At 47.1% G+C, this 23,052-nt stretch overlaps 1 protein-coding gene across 2 annotated transcripts in view; it reads left to right on the top strand.

Annotated features, from left to right (window-relative positions):
• LOC112953255 overlaps nucleotides 1-23,052 on the top strand; it is a 54,993-nt gene that overhangs the window by 14,762 nt on the left and 17,179 nt on the right. For both annotated transcript variants that reach the window (XM_026046283.1, XM_026046284.1), the window contains exons 2-3: nucleotides 1,201-1,276; nucleotides 2,632-3,122. In XM_026046283.1, coding sequence (XP_025902068.1) covers nucleotides 1,201-1,276; nucleotides 2,632-3,122 — 567 coding nt within the window. The remainder of the gene's footprint in view (nucleotides 1-1,200; nucleotides 1,277-2,631; nucleotides 3,123-23,052) is intronic.

Below are 23,052 nucleotides of genomic sequence, written 5' to 3' on the forward strand. Positions count from 1 at the left end.
GCTTCTGTAAAAGTTAGGGACAACACATCAGACGCTTCTAAAAGGAAAACAACCTTTTGAAACATGTTGCCATTGGACACTGTGAGCATTTTGAGACTCAGACAAAGCTACGAACACGGGGAATGTCTGCTATTTTTGATCAAAAGGGCATTAAAGATTAAAAAGTTCATCTTGCAATGATCATGTTATTTCAGAGTTGTCCCATGTAAAAGTTTCTTCTGAAAGAATACATTTTCTTTGGACTCATTTGCTTTTGACCACTGTCAGAGATGCATACTAAGCAGCATAGCTCAGAGGCTAGATCTAATATAGTAACTAGTAACTTCCAGGTATGCGTTATGCATCCGAACAAAAGTCACCTTGAGAACAGGACAGGTAGGATTTCTTCTGCATAGGTAACTCTATCTTACCTGAAAACACTTCAGAACTTTCAACCCATCTTAAGAAGGTACCTTTTTTTTTATTTTATTTTTTTATTTTTTATTAGAATGGGTTTTCAGATATAAGGCGAATGGCTTGGCCAGCTCCATCGACAAGTCTCAAATCAAATGCTCCTGAAAATCCCTCTTGCCCAAAAGGTGTTCTCTGTACTCTTAGTGCACTTAAGAGCATTCAGTGGTATTGCAAGAATTGTTGCTGACAGAGAGCATGCAGTTACTGTTTGCCTTATTGTGAAAGTGTGTTTCATACTGCATTCTTCAGAGTCATCTGAAGATGACATTTGGTTGCCTCTCTGTGTGTCTTCAAGGGGGCTGTGTGGGCTAAAGTGAAACCCCGCTTCGATTTGTGGGTGCCTTATAAGATAATAGTGCTGTTGACAGGATGTGTGTTTGTTTCAGAGGTGGGTTTTGGACATTCAGTTGTCCGCGTCAGGTGGAGGTGGTAGACCACGATGGTTGCAACGTGTGTCTGGGTTGCTGAGGGCAGGGAATGTTCATCTATGCTTGGGAAAGGGTTGGCAGTGTGGTAGGGTGGAAGTAGTGGTAGACTGTGTGTTCCGTGTTGCTGCAAGGAGAGTTTGCAATGAGCGTTTGAGGCTGGGAGATGAGGATGTGTATAGCAGGGAGGTGCTGTGACAGGGCGCATGCGGTTAGCTGGGGTGGACGCCTGCAGGATATGGGTGGGGGAAGTGGCTTCAGCAGCAGCAGGGGCAACGCTCCACGTTCACAACGAAGCCTTTTCTTTCTACTTGTCCCCTAGATCTCCTACCCCCCAAGTGATGAGGACAGCGACGACTCTGAGGGAGAGAACCAGGAACTTGCTCAGATTGACAGAGGTAAAGGGAAAAGATAGGAGGGGCCCAGAATGCTACAGTGGAAGCACGTTTTGCTTTTTGTCTCTGCTCATGGAAGTGCCTTCTTCCCAGTTCCAGCTCCATCACAACCAGCTTCATTAAGTCGGTCAACTTAAAGTTTTTGAGACCTCATAGGGAGAATCTGTTGTTATCAAAGGCTTCTATCAAATGCTATCACTTAGTTTAGAAAAGGCAGAGGTCGCTAAGCACAGCTTAAGATGCTGTAGATTTGGGGTAGCAAAGGTCCCCAGTCAGGTCAGCAGCAGAGCTGGGACTAGCACTCCAACTTCTATTCTGTGTTTATGCTTCTCTATTATCTTGTTCCAGGCTTTCTGTCCCTTGCCATTTTCAGATTTGACCTTCTCTTGCCCCATTTCTGCACTAATTGATCAGAGGTAGCTCCCTCCCTCCTGTACCACTGGTATTAGGCTGCTCTATCCTTGGATGTAGCTGGGGATCTTTGACAGAGAGACAGGTGCTTTGCCATGATTTCTTGGTCCTGGCATGCAGCAGCTTATGGCTTCAGTGAAAGGGAAAATTCTGCTTGGCCCTATGCTGAAGTATGTTTAGCATCAATGAAACGAGCAGTAAACATGGCTGTTGAGCTCTGTTAAAGTTTCTGCCTTTTGTGCATGCTGTATGTTTTATCTGGAGCTCATAATCTGGCCAACTTTCTATGCAAGGGTTGTAGAAGTTAAATTCCTGACTCACAGGACATGTCCTGTCAGAATTCTAATCCTGGCTCCAGACATTTAACCTAGTAGTTCAGCAGCATAGTTAAAAAAAAGTACATAGCTTGTGGATGAAGGTAGACTTTTATCTAGCACATTTTGTAATTAAGGACCTTTACCTCCAAATACCCAAATTCAGGTTATTTGAGCCATAGCCATGCTTCTTAGAGTTGTGTAACTTAACCTCATCTTCCCTGGGATTTAGTCACTTGCATGTAATGTTTCTGGATAGAAACAAGTGACCAATAGCACATTTTGTAAGATGATGTCTTCTGCAGATTCAGGGATCCATATTCTTGTCAACAGATCCTTATTCTTGCCATGCGGATCCATATTCTTGGATCTGTATATGGACAAGATCTATATTCTTGCCATACAGTAGATTTCTGGGTGATGATTTACAAGGTGGTATCTAGCAGACTGGTCTAAACTAAGATCTGGGAACTTTCAAAGGGGAGCATTCAGCAGGAAAGTGTTTCTTCTGGGGAAGAAAAGGAGGCAAGCAGTTCATAAATCCACTTGGGAAGTAAAGAGAACAGACTGGGAGAGCAGGCCTGGTTTGATAGGTCACGAATGCAGATCTGCTAATTCTCTTCTTCCCACCAGAAAGAAGACGGAATTGTACCTTGACCCCTCTGGCCACCAACCAGCTTCAGAACCAAGAGAATCAATGCTGCAAGGTTCGGGCTCTTCTTCACGCCAGCCTGGATCGCCACAGCTCGGAAGAGGAGCTGGAGCGCATCAACCGGGAGTTCGCCGCGGAGAAGCGGAAGTGGTCACAGGTGAGCAGGCTCGCCTGCTGCAGCGACAGCAACAACACGTCCTCCAGCGACGACGAGGTGAAGAACTTGTGCGCCATGTCCTTCCGGCCCGTGGCCGAGCAGGCGGACAGCCTGCACACGAGCCCGAGCCCCGTGCTCTTCAGTGCCTCCCCTCCTAAGAGACTGCAGCCCCTGGGGCGCAACGCAGCCTCCAGACCTTTAATCTTCACGAGCGTCGGGGCGGGCTTTGAGCAAGTCATGCCTTGTAAGAGACACCGCCAAGGATATGGGGATAAGGTCAGCAGGCCCAGCCTGGACCTGGAAAAAATGCAGCAGGTAAGGTGGCACTTGGTGCAAGGAACGCAGCGTCACTTGAGAGCTAGTATTGTGAGCAAAGAGGAAAACGTTGTAAAGATGGAGTTCGGACGGTTCATAAAGCTGCTGCTTCTCGTGATCACATCTTCAGAGCCATGATCATTACTTCTGCCCTCTGTCTAGAATGAACTAGGCCTAAGTTGAGGGAGGGCTTCTCTTTAGAATTGAAACCTCTGCTAAGTGAGTGTTTCTTGTCAGAGTTGGGCTATTCTCTATCTACCCATTGAGAAAGAAGCATCTGTACTGGCCAGTTTGTTGCATGACAGAGGAACAAAATCCTTAGATTCCACATGAGTGGGGTTACCCCAGGAGCGATGAGCTGATCCGTAACATTCATACCCAAGAAAATGGTTGCTCGGGGCTGTATAAAGAAACATCTGAGAGATTAAAGTAGTCCTGTGTAAAGAAATATCTGAGAGACGAAAGTAGTCCTAGGTGTGATGGTGATGATGGATATCACTCCATGTTTCTTCATGCCCTGGGACTGGGTCTCCTTTTTCCTCCTGTATTTTTTACAGCAGTGCAAAACACTGTGTGTTACATTCTTACCAGTTTACAAATAAAAACTGTTTACAGTTTGCTCTAGATGCAGGAATGACCTGCGTGGTACTGGTGCGGTCAGCTGGCCTCACTGGCCCCTCTCCAGCACCACCAGCTTTGAGAAGGTTTTAGTTGCAGAGTTAATATTTCAGCTCCTCCTTATTTAGCTTTCGTCTTGCACTGGTGTAGTGTCTGTTTGGAAGAGAATCTCCAGACATTTGCTGACCCTGGTAAATTGCAGTTAGTTACAGACAGTTATTTTCTGTTCTGATTTCCTCTCATTAGGGAAGAATTTCCCTGATTTTATTTGGTTGGATGTACCAAATTTAACCTCATTAACATCCCCTTTAAGCCTGTGAGACAGTCCCACTAAAAGAAAGAACTATGTATTTATTTTCCAAGATCTGTAAAAGTGAGTCCCCTCAATTTCCCCATTACATAGTGCCTGTTCTCAATCCTGTTGGCAGCATATATCCCATGAATGCATAATGCAGAGTCTTGTGGTTTCAGTACAGTTTTCCTCACCCCCTCCTTTCCCTTCTTGCCAAGTTTCTGCTCACAGAACATTCTAAATGCCCCGTCCTGCATTTCACATCACCTAAATCTTCCAGTGATACTGACAGCAGACTTTTAAAATTAGTCTCACATTGTAGTGAGAGGAGGAAAAAGACGAAGAGCCTGTGCCCTGTCTCTCTATTTTTTTTATTTTATTTTTTTTTCCCCTCTTTTTGAGAGAGAGAGTGCGCAGGGAAATTTACTTTTCAGCCCAAGTGCATTTTCTGATTCAGCTTCTAGGTTAGCATCCACCTGGCCTGCCTTGCAGCCCCTTGGGTTTGGAGCAGTGGGTTTGGAAGTGTGCTGGCAACCCCGACGCTGGGCAGGGTAGAGGCTCAGTTGCATAAGCTTTCCAAACAGCGGGGATTTTTTGTTTGTTTTTAGGTTTGGGGTTTTTTTTTGTGCTCTGTGAAACCTTATGAGAATGATCTGCTTCCTGGGCCTTCTGCTCACTGCTTTTCTGTGTTATTCTGTGTCAATGATTCTTGCAGGAATCATTGAAATCAGTTGAAGTTGGTTTTTTTTTTTTTAAATAACATTTTTATTATAAATGTCATTAACACAGTTTTTGGAATCACAGCTTTAAAGAAAGGTCATAGTTTTGATTAAAAGTATGTGCTTTTTTTGCCCTCCTTCCCTTTCCCCAGAACATACGCACACACAGACACACACACACACACAAGCACAACATGGGATGCAGCTTGAATTACCTAACATGGAGGCATTTTTTTGGTTAATTTTCAGCCACTGAAAACTTGAAGCTTTTATAATTAGTTTTTGCTTGATCTTGTCTTGTTTCCTGCATGTTTTTTCTTACTACTTGTGCTTTCTTTTGTTGTTGTACAGAAATTGGGACAGAAATGTTCTTGATCTTCTTTTCTTATGTTAGTGATCTGAAATCTGGGTTCAGTTTTGAGTTCTGCTACAGAATCCTTGTGCCGTGCAGAYAGGCAAGTCATGTTCAGTCCCTGATTCCCCATCTACAAAATGAGCGAGGCTGTTCTTTTCTTCATCTGTCTGCATTCTCCATCAAAATTGCTTCACAACAGCTGGCACCATGTGTTTTTAGTCAGGAATAAATGCAAATGCGGAATGATAATATTAGTTGGCTTCTCCAACGTTCCACCTGGCCCTGAACATCAAAGCTGTTCTTGCTTTGTGACTCTTACCCTGATTATAATGTGCTTGGCCATGAGACTGCAGCTGATAAACTTGATATATGGAAACTATTTTGAGTATCAGGTGCAGTCTCTGCTCTTGTCCCTGAGCCTTCCTTCCTGTTCCTGTAGTTCTGTGAAGCTGACAGCAGGTGACAAAGAGTATCAGTCAAGATTCATTTGTGCTATGAGCAAATGTGTTCTGAGACGAGAAGGTATTTTTTGGCAYGTGATGTGGAAGGCTCAAAGTGGGCGAGGAGATGCAAAATGCTCTGCCATTGCATCAAATCCTGTTTGGATGGTGATGGGAAATGGGTCGAGCGCTGTGGGGTGGAGAGGGGCCTGTGCTGAGACTTTTAAGGCAGCTTTTATGGGAAGGCCACAGGCTGCTGGTATGTGCTGTCAGAATTTCTCCCTGTGCTTCAGTGATGTGATGCCTTTTGATATAGGAAAGAGRCAAATTTGGGAGACTTAAGTGGGTTGGGGCAGTCTGAAAGCATTTAAAAGAGCAGGGAATTGCTGCGTTTCTACCTCTCTGTCCTGTTGATACATGGGGACAGCTGTGTCATCCAGGCTGTTCAGTTCAACCTCCCTCAGCAGGAGAAGCCCTACAGGACCAGGCTGACAAGTCCTGCTCTGGTTGGATGCCAGAGGAGGCTTTTCCRGCCTCGCAGGGTGCTGTGATGCTGCCCTTTGTGCCAGAGCTTGGGCAGTTGGCCGGCGCGTTGGCCGGTCACCTATCCTCTTCCCTCCTGAGGCTGAGCAAGGGGGATTCAACACATGCTTTTCTTCACCTCTCCAAAGGACCAGAAAATTAGCTCAGGAGACCTCTTCTTTTCTTWCCCTTAATTGGGCTGAAATGCCCTGGCTCGTGCAGACACACGCACTGCTCCAGTGAATGCCCTCTCCCAGCTGCCCCTTGATCTTGGACAGCAGTCTAATTACACACGGGCCCTGCTGCCAGCCCTCTGCTGCTTAATGAAGGTCGGGCACATTCCAGGGAGACCGGCGCTGCTGCCACGCTCTGAACACGAGCGGCTCCTGCTTTTTGGGCAGTGCCAAGGGCGGCAGGTCAAGGGCAGAGAGATGCCTTGATGGCTTGGGCCGAAGGCTGCAGGGGATGCCAGGGTTAGCTGAGGTGTGAGGAAGTCCAGAATACTGCTCAGGCTCCATGGAGCTGCTGAGCTGGGTCCCAGGGGATGAGGCTAATTGTTCTTGACGTGSTGTGTAAATACATGAAAGAGAAGCAAAGGATCCATCCTCCTGCACTGGATGATGGGACTTACTGCAGCTTTTTGGGTTTTCCTGCAGCTGGAGGTAGGTTTTAGAGTACAGTATGCAGGAAGGTAGATCATAATCCAAGCAGACCAACTTTGAGAGGCAGGTGGGAAATTCAAATGGCCCTCAGCTAAGAACGGGTAGGTGGCTGGCTGGGAAATCATGGCCTTAAAGTACAAGGCCAAGAGTTGGGCTACCTGAGCTGTGTTGCCRATTGTGCTCCTGTGTCACTTCTGGCACTTGACTGCTGCTTTGTGAGTTGGGCTGCACTGATGAGCACAGGGTGAGGTTGCAGTCTCTGCAGCACAGCTGGGCTTTGCCCTTGCCTGCCTTGCAGGACTTGACAAATAGCCTCCAGATAGAGAACGTGTGAGCTCGGGAGCCCTTTTCACCTCCAGGCCTCCAGTTTGAATGCAGCCCTTGTCAGTTACTGAAAATTGTTATCAGCTGTTCACTCCTCTGAGCTTGGCTCTCTCTTCCCATGGGGCAYTGGCAAATCCACTGCTGGCACTGGGGGTGTTTTATTGCCCTCTCTGGCCTCGGCCACCGTATTCCTCAGTGGCTGAGCAGAGTTTGCGTGCTGTGCTGGGCATAACAGTGGACAGCAAAAGCGTAATAGTTGTTCCTCATCTTAAGCTCTTTGACTCTCTTCTCTGCTGCTACCATTTTGATTTCTTATGGCACTTGGGACATCTGAGTTTACACTGTTTCTTTAGGGGCCAGAACTTCTCCCAGGTATGAAAAGCTGGGCCATAGGAATTSTGTGTTCCCAAATGCTGTAGTCTGCTGGTTGAAGCAATATAACAAGGAAACTGCTGAAGGGACCGATAGTGCCATTACAGAATGAGAAATATGGCTTCTGGTAACCTCCTGCAATTCTGCTTTTATTTTTTGTCCTCAGAAAATATTATACACCTGCTGTTTTTTCAGCAGGGAAGCCCCATCCCTGGCATGGGAAAATTTGGGGCTGGAAAAAGTGTGTTGAATGCCTGCCTGGGAGGGTGTAGCTCTGTGGCAGGAGCAGTAGGACTGTGGACAGGTAGGGTGCAAGTGGGTGGAGTAGAGGTATCTTGCTCCTTGTCTCTTTGGAGGAGGTGAGGAGATGTCTGTTGATGTCTGTTGCGAAGTCTCTTGGGCTTAGTGTCCCCAGCTGACAGCTGGTTTGCTGATTAAGTTATTTGCAGTCCGATAGTGATGGAGGGAGGGAAGGAAGGAGGAGTACTTTAAAGAACACCCAGGTTTGGGAACTGGAGAGATTCAGCAGTGAGGGAAGGCGTGAGGAACCCCACCCCACTCAGAGGAGATGATTATGGCTCTGCCAGGCAGCAGATATCCTTGTCTCTTCTTTGCCTCCCCTAGTTGCTCTCTCTGTTATCTCATATCTGGGAGATGGTTTCTGTGCAAAGACAGGCTGCAATGGAAGCTCCTGCACGCTGCCCAGCCCGGGTGGATTGGAGTAGAAGACAGCTGGTAATTTATGTAGAGTTCAGCCCACCTACTTCCTAGAGAGAGGAACAATTTCCTTTCTTTCCTGAAGGAGGCAAGTTGAGGATGTCTTTGCTTCAGTGGCAGTAAGGCCCTATTTCATCTGCTGTCTGCTTCTATCTGCCAGCAGCAAGGCAGGTAGGACAAACTAGTCATACGCCTAAGCTTCCAGCAGAGATCAGCCCAGTAGAAGTGCAGTATTGTCCACACATTGGTGAGGTACAGAAGCAATTTCGTTGCAAGTCAACTCCAGTTCTGTGTGGTGTTTCTTTCMTGTGCCGTGGCATCTCTTGATATTGTATTTGGCTTACAGGTGTGCTGCAAAGAGACTTCCCTTCTTATCACACGTCCCTCTTTGGGCCTCTTCCACCATGCCAGGCGTGTGTCAGCCCTGGCACGTTCCTGTGGTCAAATACAAATGCTGTTCTCTCTTAATCCTTCCTTGTTTGGCCCGAGTGCTTGGAGATCTGTCTCTGTAATGCATACAGAGGGACAACAGTTTGAGGAGCGATGGGTGAGATGTTTGAGTGCTTGTGTCTGCAGATACTCGTATGTCCTCTTTTGTCCTGGGTACCTAGCTGTGCAACTTCACCTTCTCTTCCTGGGAGTCTTCATGTTTTGAATATAGCTGTTTGGAGTATCATAGTGCCTAAGTGCCATCTGGTCTGTCTCCAAGCATAAGCTAGTAGCTAGAACATCTGCTGGAACATCTGAAACCTGACTCCTTGTTGTGCTGCTTTGGATACTGAAAGAGAGTTAAAGGATTGGGTTGGTCAGAATGATTTTGAGTGCGCTGTAGARCTTAGAGGAGAAAAAGGATGAGGAAAGGAAAACAGGTGTGGCTGAGTATATATGTTTTGAAAAAGAAATCTTGTATATATCCATTGGAGGGGAGAGAGAAGTGGGTAGGAAGAGACGGAACTGGAGAGAGAGACATTTTCTTGTATTAAGATCCCCGAAGGGACAAAAATAGCACCTGACACCAGTGGCAGTAAATAACAAGCCTGAGGTTAAAGCCATAGGCTTACCATTTAGATTGGCAGGCTGCCTGGCTGTCTTCCCAGTCTTGCTGTCTTTTTTTATTTTTTATTTTTTTTTTTTTGAGGCTCTAAAGCCTGGTAAGAAGGTATTAGGCTAAAACTGGTTCTTTGGCTGCAGACCAGGGAGAGGGGATCAAATGGGCATACGGCACCATTGGCATGTGGCCTTGGGAAGTTGCTCAGGGAGATATCCTGGGGGATGTTGGTGACTTTGTGTGAGGGAGCAAGTCTGGTCAAGAAGATCCACGATGGGCTGTCTCAGGGTACTTGGGAGAGGTGCATGAACTCAGCAAGGAAGTGACAGGCAATGATGTTTTACAGAGAAGAACATGAACGTGGCACCTCCAAGCCAAAAGAGAAGGTGCTCCCACAGCAGCTACCRCAGTCTCTGTGCACAAATGGATGGGCTTTGACTCTTGTCCTCGTTTTCATCTTTACCTCTCTCTGAGCACTACAGGCACTAATTCCTACTGAAGAGCAGAAGGTAAAACCCACTGCCAGTAGAAATGGGAGACTGGTTCATGGTGGGCTGCCAGGAAGCCACAAAGAGCATCATTCAGCAAACCCTAAGTGCAGCAATGACAGTGCTGATATCAATGTGATTTGAGGTGGGGTGAAAGGTTGCCCCAGCGTGGACATTGGGCACCCAAATTGGTGCATTGGGCCCCAGCGTGGACATTGGGCAAACAGCTGCCCTCTAATTGTCTCTGCTCGGCTTGTCAAGTCACCTGTCCTTTTATTCGTGGAAGGTTGCTAAAGGCAGCTTGTTTTCTTGTGCTGACCTAGTGCACTGTAGAAGGATAGTGCTGGCACACTCTGTTTCTCTGAATTTAGCCCAAGTAGCCTTAAGGACTTGGCAGATTAAGAAGCTTTCGCTTCAACCTGTTTATGCTTTCCAGCAAGACCAGTTAGTAGATGCTGTTTGGACGTGAATAGAGAAGGTCAGGACCTTCTCTGCATTGCCCTGAAACAGGGAACCCTTGTCCTCACCTCCYTTGTCCTTGCCCAGTGTGGCCTCCAAGGACTGCCTGGGTTGGGTCCCAAAGTGACAGTTGGGTTGGGCAGATACCTCTCCCTGCCCACTCCTCCCTCAGCAGGTGGCTCTTTGTGATACAAATATCTCATCCTTGCCTGGGGAGAAAAGGCAGCTTCCCCATATGCTGTCACTGCCTGGGTGTATTTGTGGGTGAAGGGATCTTCAGGTACACGTAGCAGGAGAGGTACATCGAATGCCTGYGGTAAAGTCTGCTGAGGAGAAAGCCTGACTGCTAACTTCTTTGTAGGACTGTGAGGAGACTGGAAAGGGTAACTGGTTGTTTGGAACCAATCTCCCTTGTTCCTCAAGTAGCCTAGAGGGTTAGTGAGAGTGSGGCCTGTTTTTTGCTCTCCTTTATGGCTTTGTTATTATAGACTGAGGATTTGGGACAAGCAGAAGAGGCAGATCTGAGCTGTTGTTATGGGTATCCCCTACCACGATCACCACTGAGTGTTGAATTCCCAGCTTAAGCACTTAGGGAAATGACTTAAAGAAGCCAGCACATGCAAGATGGCAGGATCTGCTACTGAGTGAGTATGCTTAAGCAACAATCCGTAAGAGACTTGTTCAAAGCACGACAAAATGAGATTAGTAGCAAGAAATGGAAGGCCCGAGCCTGTTTGCGCCTGCCCCTTGCACGGTGCAGCACCCTATCTCCCAAGGAAGACGCTGGGCCCCTTGAGCGCCGCTTGGCACCGGTGTCTGAGGCACGACCCGGTTGATGCCTTTTAGACCCTGCGAGTTTCCTGTGTGGCAGTGACAATGACTGAGAGAGAAGGGGAGTTGGAAATGAGCGTGTGGAAGCTGCAGGAACAGGGCAGTCATGTGCAGATGGAGATTCAGGATTACTGCTGGCCTTTTGTGCTCCAGTTTTGCCCCTGCAGACTGCGAGCAGGAAGCCGGTCCCGCAGCGCGGCCGAGCGGCCTGAGAGCCGCAGCCGCCATTCCTGTTCGGCGGGCAGAAGTCGGCTGCGCTTTTAGAGCCCTCAAGTCTGTGATTAGAGTAAACACTCCAGGAAATGCTGCTTTGGGGAGAAGCTTTGGCTCCCTGGAATAGTCTGGCTGTCAACAACACAGCTGTCCTTGGCGTGGGCTGGAGTTTAGCTCTGATTTTCTGCCTTAGCTCTGAATAGCCTCTCCTTTGTTGGCTCGCATGAGAACTGCACTGCTGGGCTCTGCTCTCGCTTTCCTTAAGCCTGTTGATGTCAATAGGAGTTTCGGGCACCAGTCCATAGCTCATCTCCCAGGAAGAGGCACTCAATAGAGGCAGCACTTCTCACATAGATGGGCCCAGGGTTAAAAGAACATAGATTCACCTCTAAAGCTCTCTGGCCTTTCTCCTCCAGAGCTGCCTTCCCACCTACACATTTCTTGTTGGGCTGCAGTTAGTTTTGAGGAAATGATGAGAAATAGGTCAGCTATTCTGTCCCCCCCCATTGCTGTTTCAAAAGGACAGGTGTTTTGAGGGCCACAGGTAAACTAGAAAAACACAAAAGAAGGCACTTTGAACTCTTTTAAACTTGCCCTTTTCATCACTGAAAATGATCTTTTTTCATGTCCTGTTGGTCTTTGCTTGCTCATGCAAAATACTTTTTGTAAGAATAAGTCTGAAAACTGAGGATTCTCTAAACAGTGTTAGGAGCTTTATGTAACTAAAAGTCTGTGATTGTGTCTATGTTAGGGCAGAGCAACTTTTTTTTTTTTTTTTTTTTTTTTTTAAAGATTCTGTTATAAGATCCTGGCATATCCTTGCAAGCTATCACTTTGTCTTGGTGTTAAGATATTGAGCCCAAGCATAAAAGCTTGTTCAGTATTCTGAAAGTTACTCTGCAGCCTTGCTGCAGACATGCATGTTTTTGACAGCACAGGTATGTCTTTTGCCTACCTTTGAATAACCCAGAAGTCCCCTAGCTTGCATGTCACTTTACAGGCTCTTCAGACACTCCTACAGACTCTGACATGAGAGCGTGTGGAGATAATGTGATTAAAAAGCAAGGAACATTATTTTTCCTTCCCGAAAATGCTGTTCCTAGTGTAGACACAGATAATCTGAGTTCCTTCRGCAAAGTCTGTTGCCTCTATTGTTTGCTCTATGTACAGAAAAGACAGACAAGCCTCGTGCAAGAACATGATGTATCTGACTAGATGACAAGGCTGTATATTGAGCATATATTAAAGTAAGTCTCAAAAACCTAAGCTGCAGTGCTGTGTTGAGAACGCTGATTGAAACTGCACCGTGACTTTGAGATATGTGTGTTTTCAAAATAGGTTGGAATTTAGCATGTTATAAAATAAAACTCTTAGCTTGTTTTCAACTTAATATGATTTCCTGTTGAATCACATGGCCAAGTCCCTTATCTTCGAGTGTTTTTAGAGGACTGAGTGTAATTGTGCACAGTAAAAGTGGCGCTCTTGGAAAATGCATTAGAAGCAGAGGGAGGTACCCCTGATACTGCACCTTTTTAGTATTCTTGTGTCTTTTCTTTCATCATATCCCCAATATTCTTTTCAGGTCCCTAATGACCAGTGAAGGAAGCAGGAATGGCATTTTTATTTTTCGATGTGCTAATTTTTCCTGCTTGCATTTTACAGCCTCTTCTAAATGTGAGCAGTCAGGCTAAATATCTTATAGAAAAACCTTAGCTATGAGTGAAAAGGTAAAACAYAAGAAGTTGGAAAAATCAAATGGCTACTTACTAATGGTGGGACTGCYGGTCAGATTAGAAATAGAAAGCAGTAGTAACTGAACAGAAATAGAAAGCAGCAACTTTGAAACTTGCCTATGTTGTTTGGTCCACAGTATAAAACTGTGCAGAACTGAARCTCTGGTTCATTTGCTTTCTAGATGCAAGCACCCAAATCACTCAAACACTCTCAAAACTATTCATATAAATGTGGTAAAAAAAATCTTGCTTTTATTATCAACCTCTCTGTGCCTAGAGGTTCTTAGTGATCTTAGACTTGAGACACTTAGGTCTGCCTTTGTACTTTGCTTTCTCTTCTTTTAATGAGATGATCTGAACTTTTKTCCTTCTCCAGTGTGATGGATGGGCAAGCCCTCTTGGTCCTAGGACATGACCACTCCATAAGCATGAGGTGGGCTGAAATCCTGAGTGAAAAAAAGAAAGACCTAAATGATTTCTTGTTAAAGCTGGTGTATGCTCTGCGAGCTTTGGCRGGCTGTATGGGCTGTGGTATGTAGCTTACAGGCGATTAAGTTGAAGGTTTATTCCCAGGAATGTGGGGAGTGGAGCTTGATGAGCTCAGTGGAGTGACATACACCAAGTGAGCAGTTCTCCAGCTTTTCCTTAGTGCGTGCAGCATTAAGGGTCACTGTAGCCTTCTAYTAGTGGTAAGGAATTGCAGCCATCTCTGGCTATGAGCAGCACCTGCATGGGGGAGGTTCAAAATGTTGGCAGGATTGCTGTGTCCCGTGATGGTGCCTTTGGACAAGATGCTGAAATTCGGTGCACTGAAATGGGCATGGGAAAGTACAGCTTTACTGGGCTGGTTTTGCTGCTCCTCACATCATACAGACTTCCCTGGACCAGCTTTTGYGCCATCCTGGGCCACGTGCCGCCATGAGGATGTAGGCAAAGRGGATGCAAAAGGATGTCAAAAGCTAGAAGTGTTCAGCAGCAGTGCTGTGGAGAGCTGCATATCTCCATGGGAGGAAGGCCAAAGCGCAAGGCTGAGGCTTTGGGCTCCTCTGAAATCTTGGCAAGCTGCTTACCTGGGTGCTGGCTTAGASCAGCCCCCTCACTGTGGGAGACTGGACTCTGTCGCAAGCTTGGAGCTTCGTGTGTGGTGAGGCAGGTGTGGGCTGGTGTCCTTGCACTGGGGCCTGGTGCAGGTGGCAGGCAAGGGAGAGTGTGCTCCAAGYGCAGTGGTTAATTACCTGCTACATAAATGGATTAGCTCCCTGGAGTAAGAGGCCTTGATCCTATTAGCCAGCCAGCCACTTSAGTGTGCTCCCTTGTCACCAACAAGTGTGTGAGGTTCAAGGGGGCAAAGAAAGGGGGACAAGTAGCTTGTAGAGTGGAGACTGTGGGAAGAGATGAGTTATTTCATCTTYTGGTGGTTGTTAATATTCAGCTGTTCCCATCTCCTGGATGCTTAGATGAGSACAAAAAATGGTCTGTCTGGTTTGTCTGTTTATCATCATCTAGTCTAACTTCTAATACAGTACTTATTTATGTGAAATTATTTTCATGTGCCTGTGCAAACAAATAGAATCTCTTACAAACAGGCGAAGTCATGTGGAAGCAGAAGACTGAAATCCGCTGCGGGGCTCTGCAGGCATGACGTGCACATGTGTGTTGGAGGGGCAGAGGGAAGGAGTGGGACGTGGGACTTGCCCTTATGTTCAGTCTCCTGAGCAGACCCCATGGCTCATGATGTCTATTTGTTTGCTTTAGGCTTGTTTTGGCTTGCAGAAGCTGCTGATGCAGTCAGCGTGTATTTGGCTTCTTCAAAGTTTCTCCATCATCCCCAAATCAAAGTTATCCCATGAAGTTGTGACCTCGTGTGTTCTGCTTAAAATTGCCTTTGCAGGTGCCCCCAGCGGCRCTGTCTGAACTCAAGGCAAAGGTTCCCAAGATCCTCCCCTGCACTCAACTGGAGAGAGGACAGGAGGCAATTCAAAGCCAACTTTTAAGGCTCCCATTTTGAAAAACAAGCTAAACTTGTCTTCCATGMCATTTAAAAATCCTTTTCATGATTTATTGCCATGCATGCGCTTCTGTTGTTGTAGTTTCAGAAGTTCCAGTAAGACCATCCTGCTGGCTAAAAATCASCTGAAAATATGCACACTCCATATTCTCCTCAAGCAAACCCATTGCTCTCTATTGGGCCCCTGGATGATTAGAGATAGATAGTGTAGTTCTTTCACCTCCTGGGAATCCCTTGTGCTAGCTATATCTTCAAGGACAGRTTTTGGGGCTGGCAAGCAGACCATCAAGCCTGTCCATCAAGACCATCTGCTGTTAACCACAAATACTCTATATCACCATCTAAAACATTCAGGTTGACTGTAGAATATGAGGAAAATAGCTTAGCGGCTTGAAACAGTTTGGGTCTGTTTCTTCTTGTGCATGTGCACGGCTGGACTTGTGCATGTGCACGGCTGGACTTTTGCCTGCTGGTGAGAACCTCTGTGAGTGTGCAGGAGTCTGGAAACCTGATGTCCCGGCCTGGTGTGCGTGAGGCCTTGCTGGCTGGTGTGTGAAACCACGTAGCCTTTGTAGTGTCCTGTAGTGTCCTCAGTTAGCCAAGGACGGTGTTAAGGTAGTGTGGGATACACTTTGATAGTGCCTGTGTGCTGTAGGTTTGCAGCAGCTCTCTCTGACTCCTGTTTCAACTTGTGTCCCAGTAACACTGCAATTACCAACAGTCTGTACCTGTTACTGCTTTTGTCTTCTTCCCTTTGGTTAGAGCTGTGTGGCTTTCAGAACCTTCTCTCTGCCTTTCTGCTTGAAGMAAGCAGTGTTTATTGCATGAGTTGTGCTAATGTTTTAACTGCTTKCTGGTGTGTTTCAGGGGACAGTGTCTGAGCAGGGAACAAGCAGGAGCGTCTGGTCCCGCWTGTTCCAGCCGTGGTGGGGATGGAGCCCTGGCAGCACTGCTTGCCACGCTGCTCTGGATGAAGGGATGGTAAGGGCGCAGGAGGCAGTTGGGCCTTCAGGCCTAACTCTGCCAATGCAAAAATCAGTGGGGAGGGAGAGATTTGTAGTCGCATCCAAGCCAAGACATCAGTTAACCAGGCTGAAACTGGGAGACAAACTGAGAGGCATCAGATGATACGTTAGACGAGACCGCGCGTTCCCTGTGGACAGCTTTGGAGCCAAGACCAGGAATCAAGGGAGGAAACGGTCACGTTGGCAACTCTGAATTAAAAGCCTTGTAAGCTTTTTCTCAGGAGCCTCTGTCGTGCCTGCCAGCTGTGAAACTAGAACCTCCCGTCCCCTCACACTCCTCCATTTGCTAAGCTCTAGTGAACAGGAGGGGCTAGCTCAGCATTTGGACTCTGGTAATCTTGTCACGTGCAAATGGGTGATAGGGAATTAATGAATCCTGCCCCTTCCTTTTATTTTTGTTATTCCACAAGAGCTGGAGTTCTTGGTCAGGTGAGTTTCCTGCACAAATGGAGTTTAGGCCTCAAAGAAAACTCAGCAAGGGATTTGGGTTGGCGAGGAGTGAATAGATGAACCATCTGATGTACCCTGCAGATCAGCAGACTGAGACCCTGCCAGACCAGCAGGGGAAGTGGCTGCCGAGCCAGGCACTCTCATGTAGCGTGCTCAGTTCCCTGGTCTTCAAATTCAAAGCCAAGGGCTACTAGCAGAAGTGCCAGGGTAAATCTGGCCCACTTCATCTGTGCCCAGGGAAACAAGATTTCTGTACAAATCCAGAGCATATTGGTGAGCTGTCTGCCACAGAGATGACCCAGGAGCAGTACAAAGCCAGAGTCATCTACAGACTGGCGCAAAATGTGTTTGCTTAGGCTGTAAATGTGTATGCAGCTACCTGTGTTTGCATTAGCTGTGGTTTTAGTGTCATCGCTGGGGAGTGCTCTAAAAAACAGCTTGTAAACTGAATAATGTTATCAGGTCCGTGGGCCGTGGGAGTAGCGGGAGCGCGGCCGCCCTGCCAGATGGCAGGCTCCTAGAGCAGGCTGGGGCTCAGAGTCCCCAGGCAGGCGCCAGCCGGAGCCACCAGCCTGGTGCCACTCTGCTACAGTCACCTGCTCCTCTTTCTGATGGACATTCCCCTGGCTCTCTCGTTTACAGAGCAATCCCTCGTAGGAGGACTTGTTCCTACAATTTGGTCATAATCCTATGTTTTTTCCTCCCGTATTTGCCATAGGTACTTAACAAATTTCTCCTCAGCAGCAGTAGCTGAACCCCTCCCAGTAGTAGGGGACCAATGTAGACCAACGACACCTTGTTGGAGGGGGTTTTGTGACCACAGAAGATATTTTGTTGTGGTATTCATTCCTCAACATCTGCTGAGTATGTGATCCCAGACAAGTCCCTGATGTACACATTTTGGTCTTTCTTTTTTTAATTTTCATTTAGTTTGAAATTGTTCAGAGTGTTGACTGCTGTGATCAGCCCTTCTTCCACTACCCTGTCCAGAGATATTGAGCAGTCAGTATTGGCTCTTAAAGACCAGGCCCTTGATTTGTAGCCCTTGCTGGCCAGATGTGTTGCCTGGAAAAGTGAGGTTGCCCTGTTTTGTGGAGGTAGAGGTCTTACATGAAAGTGTCAGTAGACTAAATGTGTTGATGTTTTGAAGGAGTTTCCTGTAGAGTAAGGACAAATATGGCAGAAGAAAAATGCATTCATAACCAGTAATAATMAATGAATAATGAAATAGTAATAACTTGTTTTTCCACAACTTACAGTGTTTGGATGCTGCAGTTTGTGCTTATAGAGAAGGGCTGCCAGCTCAAACACTTGAATTAGCCAGTATTTTAGAGTGATGTTAGACTGCAGACTACCATAGAGGATAAAATCATCTCCACAGCCCAAGTACTGCTGTGCTAACGTCGTCCTGCTGAGTCAGGCTAAGCAGAGACCTGGTGCCCATGTATGACATGGGAACACGTGGGGCACCGCAGCCCTAYGCCTTGGTCCAGCAAGGGCTGTCCCTCGAGCACAGGGACCCGAGGCAGGTGCAGTGCCGTGCAGGGGGCAAGGCCAATGCAGAATAACCCCAGAGCACAGGCAGGGAAGGCCTGCTCCCCTGATTTTTGTGACGTCTTCTAATGACTAGGTAATGGCCARCATCAATTAGATGTGCCTGCCTGTCTCTGCAATATATCCTCTCCCTGAGTCTCCTTCTGATTTTGCCCAAATAGGGTAAGTCCACTTGGTGGGGTTGCTTCAGCCTTACAGCAGCAAAGCCAAGTCTGTGACCTAGTGCGCTTCCCTACGGTTTTTGTATTGCCAAGGTACAGGGTGATGCCCAAATACCAGTACGAGTGCTCCTGATTTAAAAAAAAAAAAAAAAAAAGTTTTTTCTCTTGTTATGCCTAAACTGGTGAGGAGGAAAGCCCCAGCTTTGCTTTTGCAGGATGCCCACCATCGTACCAGTGGAACAGCAGTAGAGCCAGGGCACTGTTCCCTTATCCCTYGTGCCCTGCTGGTGGGCAGTAAAGCACAGCGTGGCTGGGTAGGAGGTGGCAGCACAAGCACCAGGCCATGGTGTTTGCCTGTGGAGCCGCCTGTGGCCGCTAGGTCAGGGAGACGCTGGAAGCTTCAGCCTCGCTGCCGAGCCCTGCTGGGGCCTTGCAGGTGTTTCACACCTGGCTTCTCCTTCAGTCCAGCCCTTGCTTCAGAAGGGGCCGTTTCGGAGCACCCGTCCTTCTGATGGTGCAGGGCTGCCACAGGTTTATCTGCCTGCCCGTGTCCTCCCCGGCAGCCCCTTTTCTGAGGTTGTCCCCTTCCCCCCGCGCCGGCTGGCCTGCCCCGTGCCACGCGGTGGGACGGAGGTGGGACTTGGTCAAGCAGAAGGCTGGAGCCCRGCGTGCTGCACAATAGCCACTTTGTGCCGCGGCCTGACCTCATCTGCCCACCACGCCGCAGCTGCACCCCTGGCCCGTGCTCCGTTAACCCTCCGCGCGCACAACCGCGAGGCAGGGGCCGCGCTGTGTTCCCGGCACGCCGCCGTTCCCAGCCCGGCACCGGGGGCTGCAGAGGGCAGGCGAGGCAGGGCCCTGGCTTCCCCACTGCCYGCCGGACACGCGGGCGTTGGGGCTGCTCCGCTCCAGCCGCCTCAGCGCAGGCGCCAGGGATGGCACTGGGCCGGAGCGTGTGCCCCAGGAGCGGCGCTGGGCCGGAGCTCACACGCCAGCGCTGGTGTCCGCCTCGCAGGAGAGGCTGCTTGGCTGCCTCCCACGTGGCAAAACCCGCCTGGATGCCACCCTGTGCCACATGCTCTAGGTGTGCCTGCTTGAGCAGGAAGGTTGGACTAGATGATCTCTAGTGGTCCCTTCCAACCTTAAATATTCTGTGAATCTGTGAATCTGTAAAACCAGTTCATCCTTGTGGCTTTGCTGCTTTGTTTTCTCTTCCTTTTTTTAATCTTGCAATACTTACTTTTTAATGATAGATATTCAGACATGAATTCATTTATTTGGTCTTCTTAAAACTTTGTTTCCTGGCAAAGGCTTTAAAGCTGCCACGTGATAATCGAAGTGCACCAGCCTGTCTCTGGAGGGTCCTCGGCAAAACCYGAGAAAGGCTCCAAGCTTCTGGCGTGGCTGATGTTTTCTTGAGAGCTTGGTCTTTGAGAATAGTATGTTTATTAAACACAAAGATTTTCAATTTGGAAGCCTTTTTCATTAAGTTAGTGCAGACCCTTGTAAAATTCTTCATTCTGAGTGAGGCTACTGCTCATCAATATTTAGCATTTCATAGAAGTTACTARTTTAATGCAAGTTAGTGGAATGATGGTAGATAGATACAGAAGCTGGACCGAGAGCTCCTATGCGTAATCGCACCCCAATAAAATTTGTTTGGAAAAAAGTAATAGTGAAACAGCATCCCACTGAAGGCGTGATCATAGGCTTAAAACCAGCAGTAGATACTAAAATTAAAACAAAAGAGCTATTGTTCTGCCTTATGGAGGTAGTGAAAATGAAACCATTATAAAAATAGAAAAGTGTATATAAAAAGCACCTAAGAGGAAGGGTGTTTATTAATATACAGCATGATTTTTTACATTGTACACTTATTTAAGAGATTATCCATACTCTTAAATGTTTGAAAATTAAGCTATGATTAAGCCTTTAAATTGCTCATTGCTGTTTCTGAATACTTTTGAACTGCAGTAATGTGACACAAATTCATGCTTCTTAAGGATTAAGCTATTCTTAGAATGATTTTGCCTTGAGAACAGCTCTATTTTGTTTGTTAGTATATTTTATAATGCAGTCTGTGCGTGCACCACTGTCTGGGTTAGGTTCAGAACTGTTCAAATCAATATTAGAGGGCTTAGTGCACTACTGCTTAATTGGAGATTTAACCCAACGCAAGGCTGAATTAGAGGCTGTGCTTCAAGGGAGGTAGGTGCAGTGTTTCATCTCTGCTATTACTGTGGTATTTTGATGTGGCAGTGATGGGTAGCAAAACTGTACCAGCTGAGGGGTTCATTGCCGTGTTTTGTTCAGCAATTATGCAGCCTGCAAAAGGAGCATTTCCAATCCCTGCAATATGCTTCAAAACCCAGGTCYGGGAGGGACGGAGTCACTGGGTTACGAGCAGAAAGTGTTTGTGTTAACAGGAGGTGGGATTGGTGGGAGGGTTCTTAGGACGAGTTGATTCTGCTCTATTCTGGGAGTTTAACCCTCAAATGTTTTAATTCAGCCTTCTTTTTTTTTAAGCAAGGCATAACTCCTATACTCTCAAAAAGGCTTTTCATGTTTCCTTAGTCTTTTCATTTCCTCCTCTCAAGCAGAAGCCACAGTAAATTACAAAATAAACTTTCCATCGTGCAAATAATAGTACTTCCAGGTTGTAAGTTCTTTCTGTAATGCCAACAGTTCTATCTGAGACCGGCAGAAGGGACTTTTTAATTGAAATAGGAAGGCTGAGCACTGATGCTGCCTCTTTTTCTTTCTTCCATTTCCTTTTCTGCAGGTGGAAGAAAAGGTTTAAGAAACCAAGCCCTACAGTTTATTCTCAGCTCTGCAACTAATACGTGACTTTGAGCAGATCTTGCTCTTGTCACTGCTCCCAGAAAATAACTTGAGAAACTACAACCACACTTCCAGATTGGCCTGGTGCTTAGGGGTAATCCCACAGATACTAAACTTGAGCACATTACCCTTTTTTTTTTTTTTTTTTTCATAGGCCATTCTTGCTGGATTTAGGCTACTAAGAGCCTTGTAGCCAAATAAATGTTATTTCAGCTATCTATGTGAAGAGGAGGAATTACTGAGTTGCTGCATCTCGTGGCTGGCTTGTGACGTGGAAATCTCTAGAGAGTTGGGATGAGAACAGGCTGCCTTGGAAAGTCCCTGGGCTGTTGCTAGGCAGCAGTGTGTTGCAGCCTCCTGATCTGAAAGGCTGTACTCTGGTTTGGAAAGGATTTGACTCTGTAAAGGGAAAACTGAGGGATGGAAAACCATGCAGATACCTCACTTGGTGGCTTTACTGTGCTGAGCACGTTACGCATAGAGAGTGCAGTAGAAGTGATTTGGTTAAAGTAACACCTGGGAACTGGCCTTTTATATTTGCATTTTCCTTTTTAGCCTCTATTTTGTTCCTTCCTGGAGTTCTTGGATACTTGTTGTGGAGCTGGATGAGCACARCTAAGTGCCTTTGCTCTGCTTCCGGTCCAAGTGGAAGTAGGAACGCCCAGTGATTTCAGACAGCCTGCTCTGCTGGGGTTTCCTTTGCAGCTTCACCTCTGTGTGTGTTACACTGTGAATGAGAGGGTGCCAGGCCCTGATTCTTCTGCTAAGCCCRTCACAGCAGAGCCTGCCAGAGATCCTTATTAACCAACACAAATTCTTGTTATCCAAGACAATCCGCTCTTAATACACACTGTGACCTCTTTGAACTGTAGCAATAGTAAAAATAGGATTAAGATCCTCACAGGGTTAAAGCTCATCACTACAGTGTCAAATAAAATAAGCACCCCGTTTTCTGCCAGTAGCAAGGAAGTTAGGATAAAGCTGAGAACTTGAATTCCTTCTGGTGAAGTCTGACTGTACACGCACCCGTGGGCTAATGTTGACTCTTTGGTCAACCTTTGTCATCATCTTTACAGGTGGCTGTACAGCTGCAATTATGTTCTCTGATGCTTGTCCCTGTGTGTTTTAATAGGAGGCCAGTGTGAGTACAATTAAAGTCTTGGTGCCTCTGGTAATTTGTAGTTGAGAAGCAGCGCCTGTGTGGCACCCTGATGGAGTTGCGGGAGGAGCCATGGATGGGACCTCCCTGGTCACTGGCTGTAGCTGCGTTGGGCGGCAAGGTGCTGTGTCCTTCCTGGCAGCAAAGTCGTGGCAAAGCTGAGAGTCTCGCCCACGACCGCGCATCTTGTTCCATGGAATGTGGCAGGATATGTGCTGGTTGTCCAGACCTTGCTATATAGCTGCTGTTTTCCAAAGGATAGGGTTTGAAATCAGGAATCCTCATTTCCACTTCCATTGCTTGATCYCACTCTTTCTCCTACAGACTTTATCCCCTCAGTGAGCATTTGGCTCGTGCTCTCTAGGTTACCTTTCCTCATTCCCACCMGACAGCATTTCAGTGGTTAATATTAAATACTTACAGTGAGAGCAGAGCTTTGCAGGCCCTCATGACTTTTTGCTGTCCTTCCCTATACTCCATGGGATTTGTTAACCCTAGCAGCTTCTCCCTTCCCCTGACTCTTTTGCACCGAGTGATTATGGAGGGTCTTAAAAAAGGCAATAACCTCACAGTAAATGCCAGTCTTAACAATAACTGCCCTGCAGCACAGCTGGGAACAGAGCTCCGTGTTGTTTTATAGGAATTAGATGAGAATTACTTGCRTAGTTGGAGAGCGTGGGCCTGGGTTAGGCTAGTTCAGCAGTTCTTTTGTCTCCTTCCCCCAGGTTAGAGCTAGAGCTTCCAGGTTGGAGCCCCTGTGGCTGTTCTGGCACCATAGCTTGTGTTTCCAAGCAGACCTGAGGGGCAGAGGCACCGGGGACTGCCACGGGGGAGCCCCTTGGTGACAAGTTAAGGCAGCAACATCATAATTCTTCACCTGAATATTGGCTGCAGCTTTTTTTTTCTTCTTTTTCTTTTTCTTTTTCTTTTTCTTTTTCT

The sequence above is a fragment of the Nothoprocta perdicaria genome, unplaced genomic scaffold, assembly GCF_003342845.1.
Source record: "Nothoprocta perdicaria isolate Ctin4 unplaced genomic scaffold, notPer1 scaffold_43, whole genome shotgun sequence".
Taxonomy (NCBI): domain Eukaryota; kingdom Metazoa; phylum Chordata; class Aves; order Tinamiformes; family Tinamidae; genus Nothoprocta; species Nothoprocta perdicaria.